Source organism: Anguilla anguilla, chromosome 6 (assembly GCF_013347855.1).
Source record: "Anguilla anguilla isolate fAngAng1 chromosome 6, fAngAng1.pri, whole genome shotgun sequence".
Taxonomy (NCBI): domain Eukaryota; kingdom Metazoa; phylum Chordata; class Actinopteri; order Anguilliformes; family Anguillidae; genus Anguilla; species Anguilla anguilla.
In genome coordinates this window covers 50,982,491-51,003,917 of record NC_049206.1, presented here as the reverse complement: position 1 = coordinate 51,003,917, position 21,427 = coordinate 50,982,491, and the positions used below count along the sequence as shown (strand labels likewise).

The window sequence follows — 21,427 nt, the reverse complement described above, 5'->3', positions numbered from 1 at the left end:
TTTTTTTTACCAGGCGAGCTCTCGCTTCGGAGGCCGCTGGATAAACGCGCGAGGCTACGTACCTCCTCCACGCTCCACCCGGCCACTTTGCTGGCGGTGATGCCGGCCACGGAGGGCAGCAGCTTGCTGTGCTGGTCCCAGCAGAAGGGCGCGCTCGGGGAGGGCGAGGTGCAGGGCATGAACACCGACTGGTGCAGAGCCTGCTGCAAGGACAGCTCTGAGCACGCGCACGGCCACAGCATCGGTCAAGACGAAAATACAAAAAACAGAAAAATAATTTTTTATTTATAGAACATATATCATACATGTATACATACATTGGGGGCTATGTATAAAAAGTGCCAGTACATGGTAAAACCGAAATATATCTGGGCTCTGACCTGCAATACCCTTTAATAAAAAAAAAACTTCTATTACAAATCTAAAATTGTTACAGTACAGAGCCAAATCGAGAAAAAAAATAGTCTTTGTCCCAAATATTATGCAGTGCAGGCCACCGTAAATGCCCAATCCTGGATGAATTGTTGATGGATGATTCCCTTTCTCTGTGACCTGAAGTGGCTTGAACAACAAGCGTCCCCAAACCTCATCTCAGAGACCTGCAGGGTGGCCTGTTCCTTCCACCATAAAAATCGGTCAATTTAGGCTCATGGAATCAGGCGAGGAGAGTTAACTGTGCAATAAAAACAGTGAAAACCAGCAGACTCCGCTGCTCTCCCAGACCAGGCCAATGGACCCCTGACCCACAACCATCAACAGGCCACCAGTCTGTCACTTCCAGTGCTCCGATCCATTGCTGTAATCACCGACTCCATATCAGAGAAGCAGCTGCTTCCATTTGCAAAATTGGCGGCCTGACTCATCAGGGCACTGAAACCTCAAGTTTCCTCGGTCATGGGGCAAAAGCAAGAGGCCATGCATAGAGCACCAGAGAATACAGAGGGCCGTATCACACACCAGTGTGTGGAAAATACCACGGAACCAGGACTGCTCAACAGATCAGGAATGAGCGTTCAGCTGCCTGATCCCCGCCGAGTACCGCAATCAGTTAATGGAGAGCGGTTCTTCGCTTCTGGCAGAAACACGGCTGCGAGTACCTCACTGTGTTAATCTTTCAATTCTGATAAGTGCTAGTGACAAGGGAAGTTGTTTAACAGCACCGCAAAGGATTTTGAAGAACAAAACATGGGGAAATAATACGGGAGAGAAGTGTTGAACAAGTCAGAGGACAGGAAGCTAACTGAAATTTGTTTAAACTGCAATAAGAAAAATGTGTTCTTCAGGAAAAAGCAGCACAAAATGGAAATAATTCAAAGAATCATTCAAAACACTTCTGATGGGGGGTGCTGGGTGGCTCATTTGGTTAAGGCAACATGCTGTGGTGCATGAATGAGTGCCAGTGCCAACTGCAGTCAGTAGTTCCTAAGGCGATGCACAACTGCCAATTGCATCGCACAGGATACAAGAGGGTTAGGTTGGTTAGGAGTCCACGTTTCATCGCTCTCTAGCAACCCCTGCTGGTCGACTGGGCACCAGTGGACTGCAACCCAAAGCCAAAAATGAATGGTCCTCCTCCTACTCCACCCTACACAATCTTTGCTATGGCAACACCATGTGCTTCAGAGGATAACCACAGTTGTCCACATGAACTGTGATTGCAGACAGCTAATTGGACATTCCAAATTAGGGTGGGAATTGGACATGTTCAACCCAACACTGGGTGCCGATATCAAAATAAAAAGATACTGATGGTAAATCTTAGGAGACCTGATACACAAACCATTTTCCCACACAAGCCTCAGTTATCTCTGCTATTGGTGTTGGCAAAAAGATGATTTCTGTAACAGTATCCAAAAAATGTTTTGTATTTAAGCTTGTGTCAAGATAACATGAACTATTATTGATTATTTTTTCCATGCCAGAAAATGATTCTTTAATTGCATTTATATTGGCTCTGGTGTCTATTTTCTCTCAACAATGAATACCCTCAAGACCACAGTATTTTTATAACCAAGTAAGGAGGCTGCTGCCTTTTTCCAGAATATTCTCAATCTCCTCAGCAAACATCCTCAGGGCTTTGAGGAAACACTCGCTTCATTAAATCGTCCGCAATAAATCGTTTTGAAATGAAAGCAATTAGATACACAATTAGTGTAGTTCTTTAACATTTTCTTTGTTTCAAAGCTGTATCGGACTGATATACATTTACTCATTATAAACATACATCTATCTGCTGTGTTAGTATATCTGTTCATTGGAACACTGCATTATTCATTCAGCGTGCAACAATATAGTGCTATTGATTTCTGCTTCATTGTTTCATAGTATTTCAAAACATATTTAACGGCCCTTCTCATTCGATTACCTTCTTAGGAAGGCACAAATGCATACATCACAATACTATTAACATGAACTATACTGTGCAAATAAGGAAAAAACAGGCTTCTTTACACATTTTATATTATAAATTTTATATATTCAGTAAAAACGGTATATATTTTTTAAATTAAGCTCTGTGGACACAAAATCTGAAGTTATTTAGCAAGAGAGTCACTGATCCTGCCCTAAGCCTAAACCCACATAAGTGAGATTTACATTACATTTGCATTAATTTTCCCCCGCATACAAGGAAGTGCTCAAATCCTGAGCATTTTACCGCTCGTCGCCGCTGTATCTCTGGATGTTTTAGCGAGGGGGGGAGGGGGGGGGGACACAGAGCACTCTGGAAATCAGGCACAGAATAACGAGCGCATTATCGCCCACCCCCCCCCCATCCGCCGCCGTATGGATTCTATGAGACGCTGCACATGGCGGAGCCCTGTCAGATGAAACGACTCCACAAACAGGGACTCGGATAAACAGGGCGCTCGAAGCTCTGCCGGCGAAGTGATCAAAGCGCGGACGCCGTTAGCATCTGCAGCCAGCCGACCGACGCGCCGCGGTCTCCCTGTGGTCACTAATGAACCGCGCTCGGAGCAGGGCCGGATTTCACGACACCTAGCAACGGAGAGGATTTTTTTTTTTTTTCTTCTTCTTCTTCCCCCTCTTCTTGTAATTAAGCGTTGTCTGAGCGGGCAGCGGGTCGTACAGAATGTACGCACTGCCAAGCGAAGGAAGAAAAGAAGAGGGTCACCGGCTGGCTGCCGCATCACCAGAGGAAGTGAAAATGAGCCTCGTCCGCGGTTTATGACATTCTTCCAATTAATCAGTGAAATCCTTTCAGATGCCCCCTTCAAATTAACGTCTTCCCACCCGGCCCTTTAAAGAATAGAAATGCCTGCATACAAAAAGCTCTCTTTATTGGAAATTCTTGGATTACTTCATTTAAAAAAGAGTCAAAATACTGTATAAATGAGGAGATGAAAATACAGCGCATAAATAAATGACCCATTCTTGAAAAAAAGAAAAAAACTATCCAGAGTCGTAAAAAACAAAACAAAACAAAACAAAAAAAACCCCATAAAGATAAGAAACAGTTTTACTTGCCCATTGTAAATCAGTCTTCACTGAAACTCTGGAAACCCTGCACTGTTAGAGTCGTGTGTCCAGAGCAAACAAGTGGCACAGCATAGAACAAAAAGGCTACAAGTAGTGACCTCTCCAGTGGCTCAAATCGCATTATAACAGAAAACCGAACAGAGGCTCTGACTCCTTAATGAGATAATAAAAAAGTGATTTATGCTGTACAGTTTATCTGAGGAACAGGGTAATCACACGCTTGGATGTATAATGGGTCCAAGCCTTGGAAACAACAGCCTGCCACAGACATAATACATTCGCAACATGCTATTATACTGCGATGAACGAAGAGCGAAAGATGGCGGCTCGGTGTGTACCTTTACTCTCCATTATGGAGGACACTTCGCTCTCGATCTCCTCCTCCTCCAGCACCTCCACCTTCCGCTGCTTGCACGGCCGGCCGACCCTGAGAATCAGCAAGAGAGCGAGTGACCCCTTTATCGAAAGGCAGACCACTGTACCCCCTCTTTCCCTCGCTGGCCCAGGTGAGGAGTTCCAGGATGCTGCATATATTCTTTGTTCCAGCACAGCCCCAGCAACGGAACTTTCCGGTCACCGAATCCTGTGAGCTCAATGCTCAGTACAGAGTGAACCATCTTACATTCTACTGCAATTATATTTTGTTTATTTGAGTGTGGGTGTGGGACACAGAGGGAGCAGCATGCACTAATTCTCTGGCTAACCAGACGAAACGTAGCAATGTTGCTGCAGGTCATTAAAAGAGCTATAGTGCAGATTGGGGAAGTCAATGTCACAGAATTTTGTAAAATGTTGGCCAAGACACAAACAGGCAAGCCTCACCGCCCTTATCCTCATTAATAATCTATTAGTCCATTATTAAAGTGAGGATAAATGATATGACCCTTGAAACGAGAGAAGGGGAAGTCTGTTTTGTGGGCTCGCAATCTTGATGATCATCAATCAGAACAGAAATTCGAAAGCGTTATGTTTTTATTCAACACATTAATGCAGGGGTCCTCAATCTTATCCAGAAAGGGCCTGTGTGGGTGCAAGCTCTCCTTCCTGCCAAGCAGTTACACACCTGATTCTACTAATCAACCACTAGAGTGTTGGCTAAGGACCTTAATTAGTAGAATCAGGTGTGTTACTGCCTGGTTGGAACAAAAGCCTGCACCCACGCCAACCCTTTCTGGATAAGTTTGAGGACCCCTGAATCAGGATGTTTTTCCAATTTTATTTCAGCACATGAATCAGGCAACAGCCTTCAAACAGAAAACAAATAACCTCCCGACCAGCCCCATGGGACCAGCAACTTCGTTATGCAAATAGGGGTTCATGAATTTGGGGTACATTGCCTTGTGAATAAACCGCTCTTCTAATTAATCTTGCTCTGTTCTGTTAGCTTCTGAAACACAAGCACGTCACTGCTGCCAAGGACAGTCAGTCTGAGACAGACACTGACACAAGGTTAAGTCAAAATTGACTGAAAAGAATTAAAAGGCAACTTATTTCACGTCGTACAAAAATCTACTTTGACGTGTTCCCCATGTAACGTAATTACGTCGCTATCATTTCCACAAAAATCAACTGAGCGACATCAGAGAGTGCCCAGTAACGACAGGAAATGCTCTGCCTCGCCACGAGGAAAACATCACGATGTAATTCACTGACATAACGAAAAACACGCAGCTCCAGTATTCAATTAGTGCAGCAACAATTTGTTATCGGGCGCATTGTATTTTAGTGCGGCCTAAAAGGAACAACAGTTACACAACCCGAATAACGCCTGCCCCTCACGTACCATTGACGTGGAGCTGCTTGCTGGGATGTATTTTCACAGTGCGGCGCCATTTAGCTAAAACAATTATCTAATGGAGCAGCAATCCTTTTGACAGAATTTGATTAAACAGTGTGCGGCTAATTCCCAGCTGGGGCAGCTGACAGTTTGACAGAAGGGGCGCTAGAAAAAGCTCTTAATTAGCCCTGTGCCTCGGCAAAGGATGAGAACCACAATAATCTCCAGTCTGCGCTCTCATCTGTGAGTGACATATCATGAGGCCCGGTTTAGATTAACTACCTTGAGCGTGTGTGTGTGGGGGGGAGCTGGGGACAAAGAGGAACACAGATCTCTGCATACAGAAGGCAGCCCAACACTTGGTAGACATTGCAAAAGGAGCACAGATTCACCCACGACCGACAGACCAGCACTTGCAGCACTTTGAACAGAAGGCATTACTAATAGATCACAGATTCACCAACAAGCTACAGTATAACACTGGGAATGGAAGACATTAATAAGAGAACACAGACTAACACACCAGCTATAGTGCATATCTGAAAGGTTTATCCTTAAGCCCGCACTAAAGTCTATCATTTGGCAACATGGCGTGATAACGCCAGGCATTCAATCCAGAGCCAGAGGGAATGAAGGGGGAACTGAGTCATAGAAAATGTCACATCGTACCTTACAATTACTTTCAATCAGACACCCCTGCCCCAACACTTCTGAGTGAACAGTATGACTACCCCATGTGTCACGCAGAATAATTGCTCATTTTGGAGATACTAGACCTGCATAAATTGGCAGACAAGCAGTGTTCACATTGACATCATCAGGAGTCAGGAACCAAATGAAAACAAAGCACATAAACAGTAAGGCACAAACATTGAATGCCTTTAAAGTAACAATTTATGGTGTGGTTGTGTTGGCTATTACTACTCTGAATACCACTGTTAACGAATGCAAATATTTACAGCAAGATTTCAATAGAAACAACCAATGTTACCCAGCTTTAAATCTGTTCATTTTTTCTTCTTCTATCCAAGCAGTGAGGAGATGATTTGGCGATGCCTCATCTTGCTTTGGTTTTTTTTGGAGGCTTTTTGCACATAACGTCAAAAAGGAACAAGATTACCGCCTCCTGTTTGGCAGGCATGACTGGTGCAGTCGTTCGCGATGGTTTGTAGGTCATTTCGCTATGCAAATAGGGGTTTATGAATTTGGGGCTACATTGCCTCGTGGATTAGCTGTTATTCTAATTAAACCTTGCATGTTCTGTTAGCTTTCTGAAACACAAGCACGTCAGCGCTGCAAAAACAGTCAGTCTGAGACAAACACTGCTACAAGGTTTAGTCATATGACTGAAATGAACATTTGCAATGACTTCTGGGACCTCAATCCCTCACTCAATGTGGGAAATCACTTATTTCTCTTTTGACGGAGGTTTATATCACGACCAATTTTGAGACACTGCCTCAATGATAACGGATTGGAACCTTTGTGAAATGGGGGTGTTTTTTCCCCAACCGCAAAATGAAGGCTTTAATATTAGCAGTCATTTTTGAACACAAAAGCTGTACAGAAGGTATTATTTACAGAACACATATTTATGCATCAGTCGCAGTCTGGTACTGGCAATTGCTGGCATGACCAGCGGAAGACGGATCTGCAAACAGACTAGCACACCGACTAGCACCAGGAACGCTAGGCTAACGCACAGGTTCTCAAACAGGTTAGTTTGGGATCCTCAGGAGATACAAACGGACATATGAGCACACTGACCTCCTTTTGGTCTCAGTGACGGGAGGTTTCTTGAGGAGAGGCTCACCGCTACCCTCTCCCGTGATGGATTTGTCCGCCCCAGATGGCTTTTCCACGTGATTGTGGTTTGAGGTTAAAGGTTTTCTGAGAAATGGGGAGAAGAAATAAAGTTGCTATTCACCTCAATGGCAAATTTAGAACACTGAACCACAGGGAATTCAGGTAGTGCAATGAATGCATCATATCTGTCCCAATTTCAAAAAGCCAACTTGTTGGTAAGTTGTTCAAGTATGCAAAACCACATATTGACACACCATATTTTGAAAAAATAACACTAAATATCTTTCTAAATAAAGATAAATATGGAAAAGAAACTAATAAACAAATTAGAATGGGCCATGTAAATACTGCAAAAATGAATATATTAATGAATATATATCATTTTTTCTGGATTTAATATTTTATTGAAAACTACCACAAAGTATATTCCTTTAAATCGTGTCTTTCTGGATATATATACAGCTATATATAACCCTTACATTTCTCCGTTGAATATTTTATCATGAACTAGCACCTAGCATATCCTGGGATACTGCCTTATATGTGGGCTTACTGGACTGAGAAAGCAGCCATTTCAGGGTTTGGTTCCCCTCTCCTGGTTCTGGATGGACCTGATCCCGGCATCTCCCCGCTGAGCCGGTCCGGCAGAACCGAGTCCTTGTTGATGTTGATGTCAGAGTACGGGCATCCTACAGCACTGAAATCAAAGGAACCATAGATGTCAGGTAAAAGAGAAAAAAAGAGCAAAATCTCGTATAGCCGCCTGCAAAACTTGTTTGTGGGACCAAATGCCATGCTGAGCTGTCTCCATAACAACACAGGAAATACCCACTTATCCTTGCCTGGTCGAGAGAACACAGGAAGCAGCAGCACCAAGTGCGTATTACACCGAGGATAAATCACTGAAAACAAATAAAAGTATTTCAGGAAGCCGATAATATTAGCGTGCGTCTACCTCTGGACGTAAATTAGGTTACTGCGAATTACAAGTGTATTGTTATTGTGAATTACAAGTGTATTGTGTTTTACTAGGGGGGAAATGCTGGTACAAACAAATTCCATATAAACCACTCTGCATTCACAGATGAATGAAAGCAAACATAACCGCCAGACAGTCATATCTCTTGCTTACGAGACCGAGAATGGAACGTGGGGACCGTTCCGTCCCTCGCTCTGTCCTTTCAACCGTACCTCGCTCAGCGCTGGCCACTGTCACACACTATTAGCATAACGAGGGATCTTTGCCAGTGTTTGCGACTGCAGTCCCCACACAGCCCGTTAACGTGTGCGCGAACAAGCAATGAAATAATGAAAAAGGCTCATTGTTGACAATTCATCAGACCGCCCGACTTGACAGGTGCATGACAGGCTGCAGCCCTGCTATTTGGAAGCCGCTGCCAGTGTCTGACACCCATGCCAACACAACAAGCACAGTATGCAACAACAGGACAGTGTTAATAATCTTACACTGGCATTTTGTCTGACATTTCCAGGTATTTTGATCGCGGATTACTATTATTATTGTCCAAATATTTTCCTTTTCAACAACTTCCGAAGCATTTCCTCACAGAAAATGTCTTTGAGGATGCAACTCGCTAACTTTCAAATCCGCTCAGCTGAGCCAACCGTGTATGAAAGAATCACGAATCCGAACTTCCAACCCAATATCCGACATCGCCAGTTAGCAAATCAGCAGCACAGGTGTTCATATTTTGTAAAGGAAAAAACGTTTGAGTCTCGGCAATAGTCGAACGTTCCTGGTCACGGCTCGAATACCTGAATAATGCATTTCCTGCGCATTCGTACATGCCAGTTCATCTAGTTTTGAGCCGCCAAGTTTTCATGCATATCGCACATTTGCTTTCCTGAAAATTGTGAACTCGTTGCGCACGCCCCGAAGACTTCCCGCTCGTGTCAGCGAGAAACTGCTCTTGAGGGAAAAACGCTGAATAATTGGGAGCGCGGAGTCGAGTCTGGAGGGGAGGAGCCGGAGACCGTGTGAGGAATACTGATCTCAGGCTGCCTCCCTCGACGCTGTCGGTACGTCCCCTCGAAAGACGCCCAGCCAACTGCGGCCTTGCCGTGCTCTCCCCGGGCCAACTCCGCTGCATTCATGTGTGGATCATCTCGTTCAATCTGCTATAATGCATTCAGGCCGCAATAAAGAGCGTGCTTCCTTTTCAAACGCGATTATTATAAACTCCAATGCCTCAGGGGCGAATACATAGCAGCTTGATGCGAAGGCAGCGAACTTAACATTGTCCGCACGACAAACGATCTTTTCAGCGATATCAGCTTAATTAGCATATTAGGGCAAATCATTCTCAAAGTGATGTCATTGTGTGTAACCTCTCCATTAAAAGACACATACGGTGGTGGTGGTGGTGGTGGTGGTGGGGGGGTGGATACCTGTGGTGACCGGAGTAGCGGGCCCCTTTGATGTGTCCTACACCTTTACAGCCTGGCGTGGGGCAGCCCCCTTGCTCTGAGGACTCAAACATATCCTGGGGACCTGGGTCGGAAAACAGGGAACAAAGCGCTCACAGAAACAGCAATGCAACGGCGTGTGCACTTTGTAGTGCATACTATCACAATGAGCATGAGTACGTAGTATGCAGAAAGCACAAAAATGTACTCCATTTCAGTAGAGTGCCTTTAAATGTGTGCATTCGCTAACGCAAATGTAGTGATATTTTTCACAAAAGAGGTCATCAATATTTAAAGGAACAGTTATATGCATGTCCTATTAATTTAATATTTTCATAAATAATATATAATATGCTGCAAAGGCAAAATACAAAAAAATCCATCCCTTGCCACTCTCTTCTTTGTCATAATTTGAACTGGTAGCATCAAATAGAAATTCCTTCTGGGAAGAGTATTGATAAAGTTCGCTTTGATGTGTGCTACTATTTTCAGCGCCGCAAAGCATGCGAGACCGGCCCTCTATTTTTTATTTTCTCTATCCATTATTTATCTCGGCGAGTCCCACTGAGATAAAAATATCTTTTTTAATCAGTTAATAATACATCAGTCGCATAGCTGTGTACTTCAATACATTCTGGATAGCGTTCAGGTACATGACTCAGAACTCAGAAGGCCTGGTTTAAACTGCACGCTTGTTGGACGTGCTTATTTGCGACTGAGATGTTGCTCGCGGTTACGGCTGCTTACAATGCACTGCAGCACTTGAGTGGTGTTTAGCATGTGCTAGCAGATACCTTGTTAGCAGTTACAAGTGGCACAACGAGGGGCGGAACAGAAGAGACGAGCCCGTCAAACGGCTGACGTAAGAAGGCGGAGACTCATGCTGAAAGGCTGCTGTACACAGTGATTGCTCACTGGAGTATGACTGAGTGCTAAATTTGGCAGAAGCTGCAAGTCCTCAGGCGATGATCCTCTTGCACAGCTTTATTAAGTAACCACAAGTGTCAATGCTGATTATCGAAAATTTGCAAGAGGGATTGTACGTATGCAAATACATGCAAATATGCATGGACATAACTTGTGTATATGCATCGACACAGCACTGTGTACACCTACATTTCTTGTATAGATATAGTTCACCTTTTGTCTTTTAAGGAATAACTGAAAATGCCATATTCAAAAATAGATTTAGATAAACAAATAAATAAATGTCATGCAGAGCAGAAGCAGAGTTATTTTTTCTTCTTTGAGGGCGGTGATGGACACCAGTTCGAGTTCTCCCTCACCCCGACGACACCACTCCAGCCCAGTGGCAGACCGCTTAAATCCAGTCCCCTGCGTTACCATGGACACCATGATGCAGGGAGAATTCAGCGAGACGAGCAGCACGGGGAAAGTTCATTGTTCACTTTCCAGGGTATTGACCAGTAAAAAAAAAAACAGAGCTTTGGAAATCAACATCTCTTTTTGAGCGATTTGCCCTTTAGCAGTACAGGGCTTCTTCTTCTTCTACAATGGCTCAGGAGCCTGACGAAATCAATGAGGAGACGGAGCTGTCTGTTTCTGAACCCCTCCCATTCGAAGGGGACGGGTAAATAACAGCAGTCGGGTCGATAAAACGAGAGCGGAGAACGGAACCGCTCTGGCTGAGCTCGGAGACGGGGTGGGGGGGGGGTCGTCACGTGACCGAGGGCCTTGGCGCACGACCGCTCGCGGTGGCTCGTACTCACTGATGGGGGGCTGGAGGGGGTGTCCCGTCTTGGCGCACCAGCCGGCGGGGTGGATGTCCGGGCTGTCCGTGTCCACCCAGTAGTCGTACTCGTCGGTCCAGCCGTCAAAGTGGATCTGCGAAAATCGGGGAACGAGAGCGTGACCGCGGGCGCTAACTCTGCCGTGGCAACGGCGAGCGGCACGACATCGCCATCGCTGCCCTCGTCCGTCTCAGCGCACACAGTATTAAAGGGAACATGCCCGGGGGTGGGGGGGGGATGGGGGGGGGGGAGAACGCGAAGCAAAGATACAGTTAAATTTGCTTCAAAATTTGCTTAATTGACGCCAGCATCACCCAGGAATGGGGTGGGGGGCTGGGGGTTCAGTCTGCCGGGGATGACTGTGTCTAGTCATCTCCAAACTGAGGATAAAAGGGGGGAAAAGCTTTAAAAAATGCTTACATTTCATTAATTGCTATTTAAATAAAGATGTTCATAAACGGAATGGAGCGATGCTCTATAGGATTGCTGACTCTCTGGCTCCAAGGCCACATTTACTGATTTAATGTGAAGCCAAGAAATTCAGTAGAATGCAAAGGCACTAATACCACTGAATACCAATAAGAGTCAAGATATAAGTAATGGAAAAAAAGATCCTGTGGAAAAAATTGACGGCAGCCGTAGGGAATGTCCTATCCAGTGCCCGCCAAAACACACATCTCACTGCATGTCAATGGATTTTATATCATCAACATTCGCACAATGTGTAGAAAATGTACTGTAAACATAAAGGCTGGTGAACATCCATTGCCAATAATAATTTCTTTTTGGCTGGATTTTCGCTACAAGGTAGGCGGTGCTTGCCATGCCTCCCATGATAGCACATCCCAGTGCACTCCACACACATCACTACACATAACTGACAGTGGCTGGTTACACTGCTACTATGCAACAAGATCAAAAGCAATCCAATCCACTCTGAAGCAGTTAAAACAAAGAGAAAAGACCCGTGGTGATGTTGGTATTTAATAGGGATTTCATCTGTGGTGTGTGGCAGTGAGCACAGTAAGAGTGACACACAGAACCAATGGTAAGAGAACCCTGAGTTCATAGACAAGTTAGGGTACAATGTTTAAACCGTTTTTTCTGCTCTGTGCAAGCACGGGCTAACGCAGTCCTGCTCACAGGCAGTAAAGACTGTGCTAATCAAACTCAGCCTCCCGGCGACAGGATATTGGAAGCCCTGGTAGCGTGATGTTTATGGAAAAGGAATCGCTCAGCTGTTTGTTTCGAGTCAACAACGGTTCCTCTGACCACTCTCCTCGCTGACCGCGAACAGGACGCGTGCCGTTCCCCCTCTAAAGCAAAACCCATCCTTTCGGTGAACACGAGGCTAGCCACTCAGAGAGACGGAGAGGAAATGGGTATGCCCCCAGGGAACTCTGGGATGGCGGAACGCTCTCGAAAGCAAAGGCCTCTCATTTGCAGCTGCCTCCATAGTCAGCTGGGAGGAAGTGAAGACAGAGCCAGTGAAACATGAAGACATCTTTTTTTTTTTTTAGACGGGGGATGCCTTCAGTGATGAGGGAAGCTAGAGTGGAATGATGTTAATACTCCGGGCGAAGCGCTGAGACAGTTTAAATGCTCGAGTGGCTTTTGTGATGTGTGCGCGTCCGTGTGTGTATGCATCAGTGCATGCCTGTGTGTGTGTGCGTGTGTGCGTGCCTGTGTTAATAACAGGAGCGGGTATGCCTTCAGAAAATAAAGCTAAAGGAGAATAAATAAGAAAAAGCTAGAGGGTCTGTGCATGTGTGTGTGGATGTGTGTGTGTGTGCACACGCGTGTGTGTGCCTGTGTAAGTAACAGGAGCGACTGTGCCTTCAGAAAATAAAGCTGAAGGAGGGAAAAAAAAAGCTGGAGGGTCTGAGCGTGCATGCTTGCGTGTGTGTGTGTGGGTGTGTGCATGTGTGGCTGTGCGCGTGTGTGCATCTGTGCGTGTGGGCCTGTGTGTCGGAGGATGGAGGGGAAAACCGAGCTGCAGGACAGTGAGCACTTAATGGCTGGAGGTGTGTTCTGCTAGAGAGAGGCAGCTGGAAGCATCGTGTTGAATAATAGAGGCACAAAAGAGGAGAGGAGGCATCGGAACACGACTTTGCCATCAAATCAGACACTGAGGGCACTGTGGGAACAGACAGTGTTCATGTTGGACAGGCTGAAGAAGCCAAGAGCAGACTATGCGCCTAGCTGCCTTGTGCAAATGTGATGTGACACCGCTGCCCTCTGGAGGCTGTCACAAGCATTTTCACCCATAAATTAATAAGTACTGAAAATCCAGTTTAAAGCAATATAGTTCACTTACTGGGTTTTTTTGATATTTCAGTTTTGGTGTATGTTTTTGATCGGACCATTAACCTGCCATTGCAAAGCTGACAATTCATCAGAAACTATTTTGCCTAAACTATCCCTTGAAGAAACTGATGACACTGAAAAACCACCTGATATTAACAACAAAAACATAATTGACAAGAAAACACAATCATTTCTTCCATCAATGGAATAAATTCAATGCTGCTAATGATGAATATTCAAAAAAAATTCTCAAGTAGCATTTATTATCAATGCCCAAACCTGAATGCGTATTTCCAATGAATGAATAGCAAACTGTTATTTTCCAGTACTGCACAAGGCCAGCCCTTCCATTTCCACGAAACACATGCAGTCAGAATTCTCAAAACGGAAGCTGTCAAACCACAATATTACAGCACAGAAAAAAAACATTATAATCATAACTATTTTCCCCCTAGTGATTATGTTAAGAGCACTTGTAGGACTGGTCAGGTTGACACGAAAGTCGGGATACATTTTCAGGTTCTTTGACCTGACACTTTCAGTTTTAAAGACAGATGCAAGTGTAAATGTTGTAAATAAACACCTCCTTTAATGCCATTGATTTTAGTCCCTCGGTTATACAAGTGTTGAGTACATGTGCTTTTTTATTAGCGGCTGAGCATATCTATTCACATTTTTTTAATCAAAGGGGACAGGCCCACTGCCAGACCAACCATTAGAGAACATATTGCAACTGCAAGCAAAAAAAAAAAAAAAAAACAGTTATTGCATCAGCCAAGACTAGATCGAGCAACAGCCAGTCAAATTAATCAATAGCATCGCTGCCACACATAGCGACGCAGACGGCCGCTTTGCGTGCCGATGCGATGCAGTTTTCGATTGCTGACAGGGCCTCACCTTGATTCTGTGGTCCTCGGTGTCCACCGCGGTGACGACCCGGACCAGCATCGGGTTCCTCCTGTCCACCGCCTCCAGCTTCATGTGCCTCTGGAAGCTGTGGGGGGGTTTCTGTAGGGGAATGGAGGGGGGGGGGGGAGGGAACAGTTATCACACACTGCTGATCCTGCTGGCTGATCCACTGGGATCAGTCAGAAGCCATGACGTGCTCACCGATTTGAAGGCCCTCGCGGGGGCTGGCAAAGAGCTGGTTTCCTCCAGGTATCTTTCCCAGGAAAAATTCTTTGAATCCGGGTAACCTGTAGAGCAACGACGCCAGTGAGCAAAAGCTGAAAGCTAGATGTCTAGAGGGGTGGAAATCTAGGTTGAGAGATTTTTGACATAAAAGAAGCAGGTTAACTCCGATATAGCTCAGGGTTACCCGAATATAGCCGGGCTATGGCCTAGTTGGCAAGAAAACTTTCACTTTTCAACCAAATGCAGCCAAGTTTTCATCACAAAGATGTTCACTGTGATAGAAGGACTTCATCACTGAAACACACATACACACACACACACACACACATAAATGCTGCCGTTGCCTAAGGGTGTAGGAAAGAGTTCATTTTTGTCTTCTGGGAGAGTAACTTACTATCATAAAGAAATACTTTCTCAGTTATTAAATGTTAGGATGGTTGTTGTTGTTGTTGTCTCAGGGAAACTAGCTCGTGAGCTAGCCCACACCGTTGCATTTGCCCTTCCTTCACATTGTTACACCGCATTCGAAGCTTATGAAATGCATTAGAACAGCATCTAATTCACACACGGGCTCCGAGCCCTCAGTCGAAACGCCATTTCCATTCCACCCCGTTTGTAGTCAGACAAACAATGCAATCCGCGAGAGAGTAATGTAATAATTGAGGCGATACCCACACTGGATTCCGTTTAAAAGTCAGCGTTATTGGAGCGCCGGATCCTATCCCAGCTGCCTCTCCGCGATGCGATTCGTCAAGCCGGCGGGATGACAGCGGCTTTACGTGGAAACCATAATAAACACTAAATCCCCCCGGCGACCGCGCCCGGCCGTTCTCTATGCAAATTTACAGCAGGGCGACCGGCGTGAATAAACAAGGGCAGAATGCAGAATGCAGACCGCCCTGGTCCTCAAGCAGTGAAACCCTCAGCGAAGCTAAGAGCGAAAGGAACCGTTAATTCGGTCACAGAACCACCGGCTGGGTACGGCTGATGGCGAGCAGACCGTACTCGTGACTAATTAATTCCGATTTTGAATCGAAAATGGAACATCGTTCTTTGTCAAAAACACACAAATATCTTAACACGCAAATATCAACATCGAATATCAGCAAAACAGAAGGTGTTAATGCAAGCTAAGGTGACCATGGATAGGGGGTTAGCCAAGCGGATAACGGATGCTAATTACAGCGGCAGCAGAGTTAGTAGGAGGGCGACCTTTCATTGAGCTGACATTTGGGAGATTTTCGGTTCTTAGACTCATCTGGAAGGCTCATAAGCAGGTGTTTGCATGTGTGTATGTGGGCGGGCATTTTAGACTGATCTTAGAGTCATCTTGTGCGCAGTTGTTCTAGACTGGTCGGGGGTGTGTATGGGTGTTTTAGACTGACCTGGGGGGGTTGTGAGGGTCTTGCCATTCTCCTGACACCAGCCAACCGGATGAATGTAGGGACCTGTGGCGTCACACCTACAGAGGAACACAGAGAGACTACAATAAGACCCTAGAATGGGCAGGGCTGTGGTCATATCGACAGAGCGCACCTCACCACTCACACATCAGCTTCAGATCACTCAACACACTGGTCAACAACAAATATACATCAAACGTAAAAAGCAGCTAATTTCATACAAACGTCAATGCAATCCCTTGAAAAACAGCCTTCTGCACACACCAATGTGCACAAGGACCATATCATAATTGAAGCACAATACACTAGTCAATAATAACAATTTTCACATTATATTTTTTTGTGAGGGCGCAGCTAACGCTAACCTACTACAGGAAGACTCCTGGCATTAAGCTTACGGGCCCAATTAGGAAAAGATTTGTTTTGCTAGAATCGACGGCCCCCACTACTGCGTCAGAGGCTTAGGGGGATTCCGCTGTAGTGCCTGCGCACGCGAAGAAGCCCCCCCTCACCGTCGCCCCCCCCCCCCCGCCCGCCCACCCCCCCCCCCTCGTCAAGTTATAAAACAAAGAGTGAAATTAAACATGACACTGATGGGATGAGAGTGTCTGTCGTTCACATGCGAGCGCTCGCTGGTCTGGCAGTTTCAATGTGACCGTTAATCCGATAACAATGTTCAGGGCTCGTCATTCTGTTATTTCTGGGTTTCTGTTGAGTCACTGAGCTCTGTGATGTGGTTCAGGAGTCACTGAGCCAGCCACTAGAACTGCAACATTTTCATGTTTGTTATTAAGTCTAATTAGCAATGTTTCTGAGTTGCAATTGAGAAACAAGGTTTGTAATCCTGTTAGGACTGACATTGAGGCATTCCCCATAGTTCCTCACTCCGCACACTGCTGTTAAGAGGTTTGGGTGGAGTTGCTATGATCAGTAATTCCATTCATTGGTTATTACTCATTCATTCATAATATCAGAAACAATTGGGTGTTTGTAACATTAGTCACTAGTTATTATATTAGCCAGCCAGGATTTTAGCAGTCACTGAGCCTGTGGTTAGTATCAGGACTAGGGGCTCGATTAGAGTCAGTAACATAATTTGTGTTGTCTAAATCTTCCATGTTATTTAGAGGCTATTAATAAGCTAGACAAAATGGTAAGAAATTATGATAGGAGCAACTACTGATTCAGTATCAGGTCAGTGATCTTGCAATTTACTGGCTATTACAAAGTCACTGTTCAGTACCATTGTTAAGTTGGTACTACTGAGTTTACATCTGGATGGTAACATAGGTCAGTGATTATTATAGGGTCAGATTCTAGTAGCTGAAATTGTTTAGTAGGTATTACTGCATTAGTCTCTTTTACCGGTACATTTGTCTATGGGTTATTATCATTGCAGCCTGAAAAAAAAAATTGGAACCTTTTTCACCCAGAACTGCAGAAGTCCATTTGCTCGAATAAGCATGAAAATCAACTTGTTTAGTGGATGTAATCCACCAGGAGAACAATACGCCTTCATCAGCAGCAGTTTAAGATCAGCCTTATCCAGTGGTTAAACGGTGCTCCTCCCACAGCAAGGTCGGGAACCGCTCTACTGACCTCTGCCCTAAAAAGCGTTCAACTAGCGGAGTCTGTAATGCTGTTTAAAGGTTGTTACCGAGTCCGTTTCCTCTGACAGGCACCGAAGGAGTCGCTACGGTCGGCACTGCTGTCCGAGGGCTGCTATCAAGCTAGCCTCTGCGGCTCGCAGTGACCGCTGAACCCAGCATGGGGGGCTGTGTAATTTAAATGCGTTCTAGCCCGAGGCCCAGTCGCCCGTCGGTGTTGTAAACCCCGTGGCCCGGTGACGTTGAACCGTACTGACACCGAGGCTGGAGCGGGGGCCTCCCTGGGTGATGCCGTTCACAGAGTCGCCCCAGGTCCCCCCCCCCCCCCGGCTCATTTATTCATGAAACATGCATAATTCAGCTGAGAGGAGCACTCCCGCCCCATTTAAACTTCATGCACCATCCTTCATACCTCAGACAGGTCCGCTAAGAACTGAAGTTCTACCAATTCCCTGTGAACAGCCCTTGAAAAATGCAGCAGAACAAAGGGGATTCACCAGCCATTTATCTCAGCTGTAGGGAAATGACTGGTAACTGGAACTCTGATACTTATTGGGGAGGACATTCCCCCCTTTTTTCTATTTTAGTTTGACAAATGTAAGATTTTCTGGTGCTGCTGCTACACCATCCAAACCTGCACAGTTCATCTCGTCAATTTTATTTCGCAAATAACTGTGCCATTTGAATTTAGCCTAATCAATCAGTGCCATCTTGTGTTCCACATCCATTATTACATGCAAACAAGCTCACAACGCCATCAGTGATAGCAAACTAAAAACTACAGTCTGCTAACAAGCCAAATGACTGAACCACACCCGGAGATAGTTTGAGATATTGTTTAACCAAGTGAATGCTTTAAGAATGTAGATAGCACAGAAATAGCAGTACAATTCACTATTTGCATGTGGTGTGGCTTGGCTTGGCCATGGATCTGGTGGAATGACCCAAAGCTTCTGCTTATCTACAGGCCACACCAGCTTAATGAGAGGTGAAAAACTAACTGCTGCCAAAAGCTTTTCACAAGTGTGGAAACCATATCTGGCAGTTCCAGTGGGCGTGGCTTTTGACATGGGTAGAAAATGACTGACGCTATGAGCAGTAAATATAGTGACCTGAGTTTCTTAAAGTGAGATGGTACAAAGACATACCAAGTTCATGTTTTCTGTCTCCATTGAGCATGACTGGGCATGGCCCCAGCTACGATGTCAATAAGAGACCGTTGGCACACGTGCAGATCGTGCTGGATAAATGAATCTAAGTAACTTGAATACACGACTGAACGCTGTCTGAGAAACAGGTCTGGCAGCTGAACTGGGCGTGGTCTTGGACCGCTGCCAACATCAAGTACTTTTCCACACATCTACAGGCCTTGTTTTTTTGTACAATCAGCAGGCCAGATTTGCAAGAATGAGATGAGGAAGAACAGTCAGTGAGAAATAAGACAGAAAAGAAAGAGAAATACCATTTCAGCCTTTTGGTTTCAATCCTAAGAATACGTCACACATCAGTTTATAATATCCCTGACTGACCAAAGTATCAACAAAGTAAAAAATATTAAAGGCGACATAAATTATGAACTGCAAACTGGCACGTTAATAAATAAATGTATATTAATACTGCGTATGTATTTGTGATTTCTCATTATGAGTTTTTCCTTACATTAGCTAGTCTGTCATTCTATATAATTGCGATTTTCAGAGTTGAGGCTGAATAATAAAAGATATTCATTAATTGGCCTTTTCTCTAAACAGATTCTGCTGAGAAAAACACAGCTGAAATAAGCCAAAGGACAACTTTACCAGTAGTCATAGCTCTCATCCCAGTTATCAAAGTGCACCAGGAATCGGCTATCCACCATGTCTGTTACTGTGGCAACGCAGATAAAAGTGGGGTTTTTCTTGTCAATGGCTTCCAGCTTCATTCCGATTCGGAATCCTGAAGGGGTGAAAGTCTGGAACAGAAAAGCGGGCTAATTATTATTTCAGTGACAGAACTCAGTGGCAGAAAAGAACCGCTGTGATTCTCGTGTGGATGTGCCTTTTTCAACACAACAAACAATATCCATACACACCCAAATGGCCCAATTCAAATCAGTACAGTATCGTTATTTTCAAATGGTAATCTAAAAGAAAAGTGACACCATATTAGCTAATTGTACTATTGTGCATAAGCCGATTCAGATATTCAGATATTTGAAGTGATTCTGAGAAATTAATCCCTAAACAGTGATATATTTTGGCAGGGCAATACAACCAATGAATCAGAATGAACGTCCCAGGAAAGGAATTTGGGGACAGAGCTCAATTAATTTAAGAACAAACTGTGTTTCTCAGGGTACTCAACAATTTTACAGTGTTAATACGTGTTGTGTGCTGCTTGTGTCCGATGAGTTATTTGTCCCAGTTATTATCATAATTATCAATATTAACTGACGCCCTTATCAAGGGTGATTATTTACTACAACTATTATGATTATCCATTAATCTGCGTGGATATTTAAGGGATATTAGGGATAGTGCCCGGAACTTTCCCAAATACGATACAATCCCATAACCGACTACTTATAAGCCCAGTTCCCCACAGAACGTGTAACATTTGAAAGCAGATACACTGTCCAGCTATGCATCCCTGAGTAAATTACACAGTAGGTAGGGTTTTACAAAAGCTATCATAAGGGACAGATTGTACACATAGAGGAACAAAACTGAATGTCACCAACCGCTGACAATTTTAGGGCTTCCTCACAGCAAAGTAGGCTGCACCAAACTATAGGTGTTGCATGGAAGTAATTTGACCTAGCTGGAGATGATGATGATGACAATGATGATGTTCATAACCGTATGACCATTAGAACTTAGACCCTGCCCTGAAGCCAGTAAATTTCCACATGGTGTTTATACTCCTGTTATCTGAATACAAAATTCTGTTGATTCCAAGTCAATTGATAGCCTTGCACTGAACCTCAATGTATTGTCAGTAGCCTCATTGTTTGAGGACAGTGGGAGTGTTTAAACCACAAATCCTTGATGAGTAAAAGTCACATGTGCAGACAGTGGTGCATTCTGATTGGCCGCAGGTCTTCCATACTCACCGTGTTCTGGCTCTCAAACAAGGCTTTGGGGGCAGCCTGGGCCTTGCACAGCTTAATGTAGGACGGCCAATTAAATTCCTCCTCCTTTATACCTGTGTATTTTCAAAAACCAAAAACTGCGTAAGGCTTCTTGTTCCTGTACAGTCTAGAAAACTGAGAAGCTCAATTTAACGTAATTACGCCAGCAGATTAGAGAAGGAAATCAGTGTGCTCTAATAACATTTTAATAAATCAGACACAATTTACTGACAGTGAGAATGTCTGTTCCCTGTCTGTAACAGGAAAACTGCTCCTATTTTTTTTTAATTCAATACACTGGTAGCAGAAAGTGTGACAGCTGCCGTTGCCGTGGGAGACCAGCCCACACAATGCTTGTCAATAGAGCATGTTTCTGCAATTTTAAAAGCTCATATTTTCAAGGTGCCATTTTGGGCCACACTGCAATATTCGCCATTTCTTTACATTTATTTTCACTTATTTTTGCACTGACTTTCTGCAAATAATATTTCCGTTCCTGCTCCGAAATTTTACAACAACCTTTCAATCACTGTTTGGTGCATGTCCACTTAAAGCCCTCTAATTTCATGAACGTATAAAAACACCTGCACTTTCGACTTCTCCACTTC

General features: G+C 44.5%; 1 protein-coding gene across 2 annotated transcripts in view; it reads right to left on the bottom strand.

Moving 5' to 3' along the window:
* The window catches only part of l3mbtl3 (L3MBTL histone methyl-lysine binding protein 3), a 34,902-nt gene that overhangs the window by 3,089 nt on the left and 10,386 nt on the right, over positions 1-21,427 (bottom strand). For both annotated transcript variants that reach the window (XM_035423217.1, XM_035423218.1), the window contains exons 10-20: positions 20,802-20,893; positions 19,510-19,661; positions 16,086-16,162; positions 14,677-14,762; positions 14,464-14,574; positions 11,239-11,353; positions 9,491-9,593; positions 7,635-7,778; positions 7,043-7,165; positions 3,837-3,925; positions 63-217 (exon numbers count right to left, since the gene is read on the bottom strand). In XM_035423217.1, the coding sequence (XP_035279108.1) occupies positions 63-217; positions 3,837-3,925; positions 7,043-7,165; positions 7,635-7,778; positions 9,491-9,593; positions 11,239-11,353; positions 14,464-14,574; positions 14,677-14,762; positions 16,086-16,162; positions 19,510-19,661; positions 20,802-20,893 (1,247 nt within the window). The remainder of the gene's footprint in view (positions 1-62; positions 218-3,836; positions 3,926-7,042; positions 7,166-7,634; positions 7,779-9,490; positions 9,594-11,238; positions 11,354-14,463; positions 14,575-14,676; positions 14,763-16,085; positions 16,163-19,509; positions 19,662-20,801; positions 20,894-21,427) is intronic.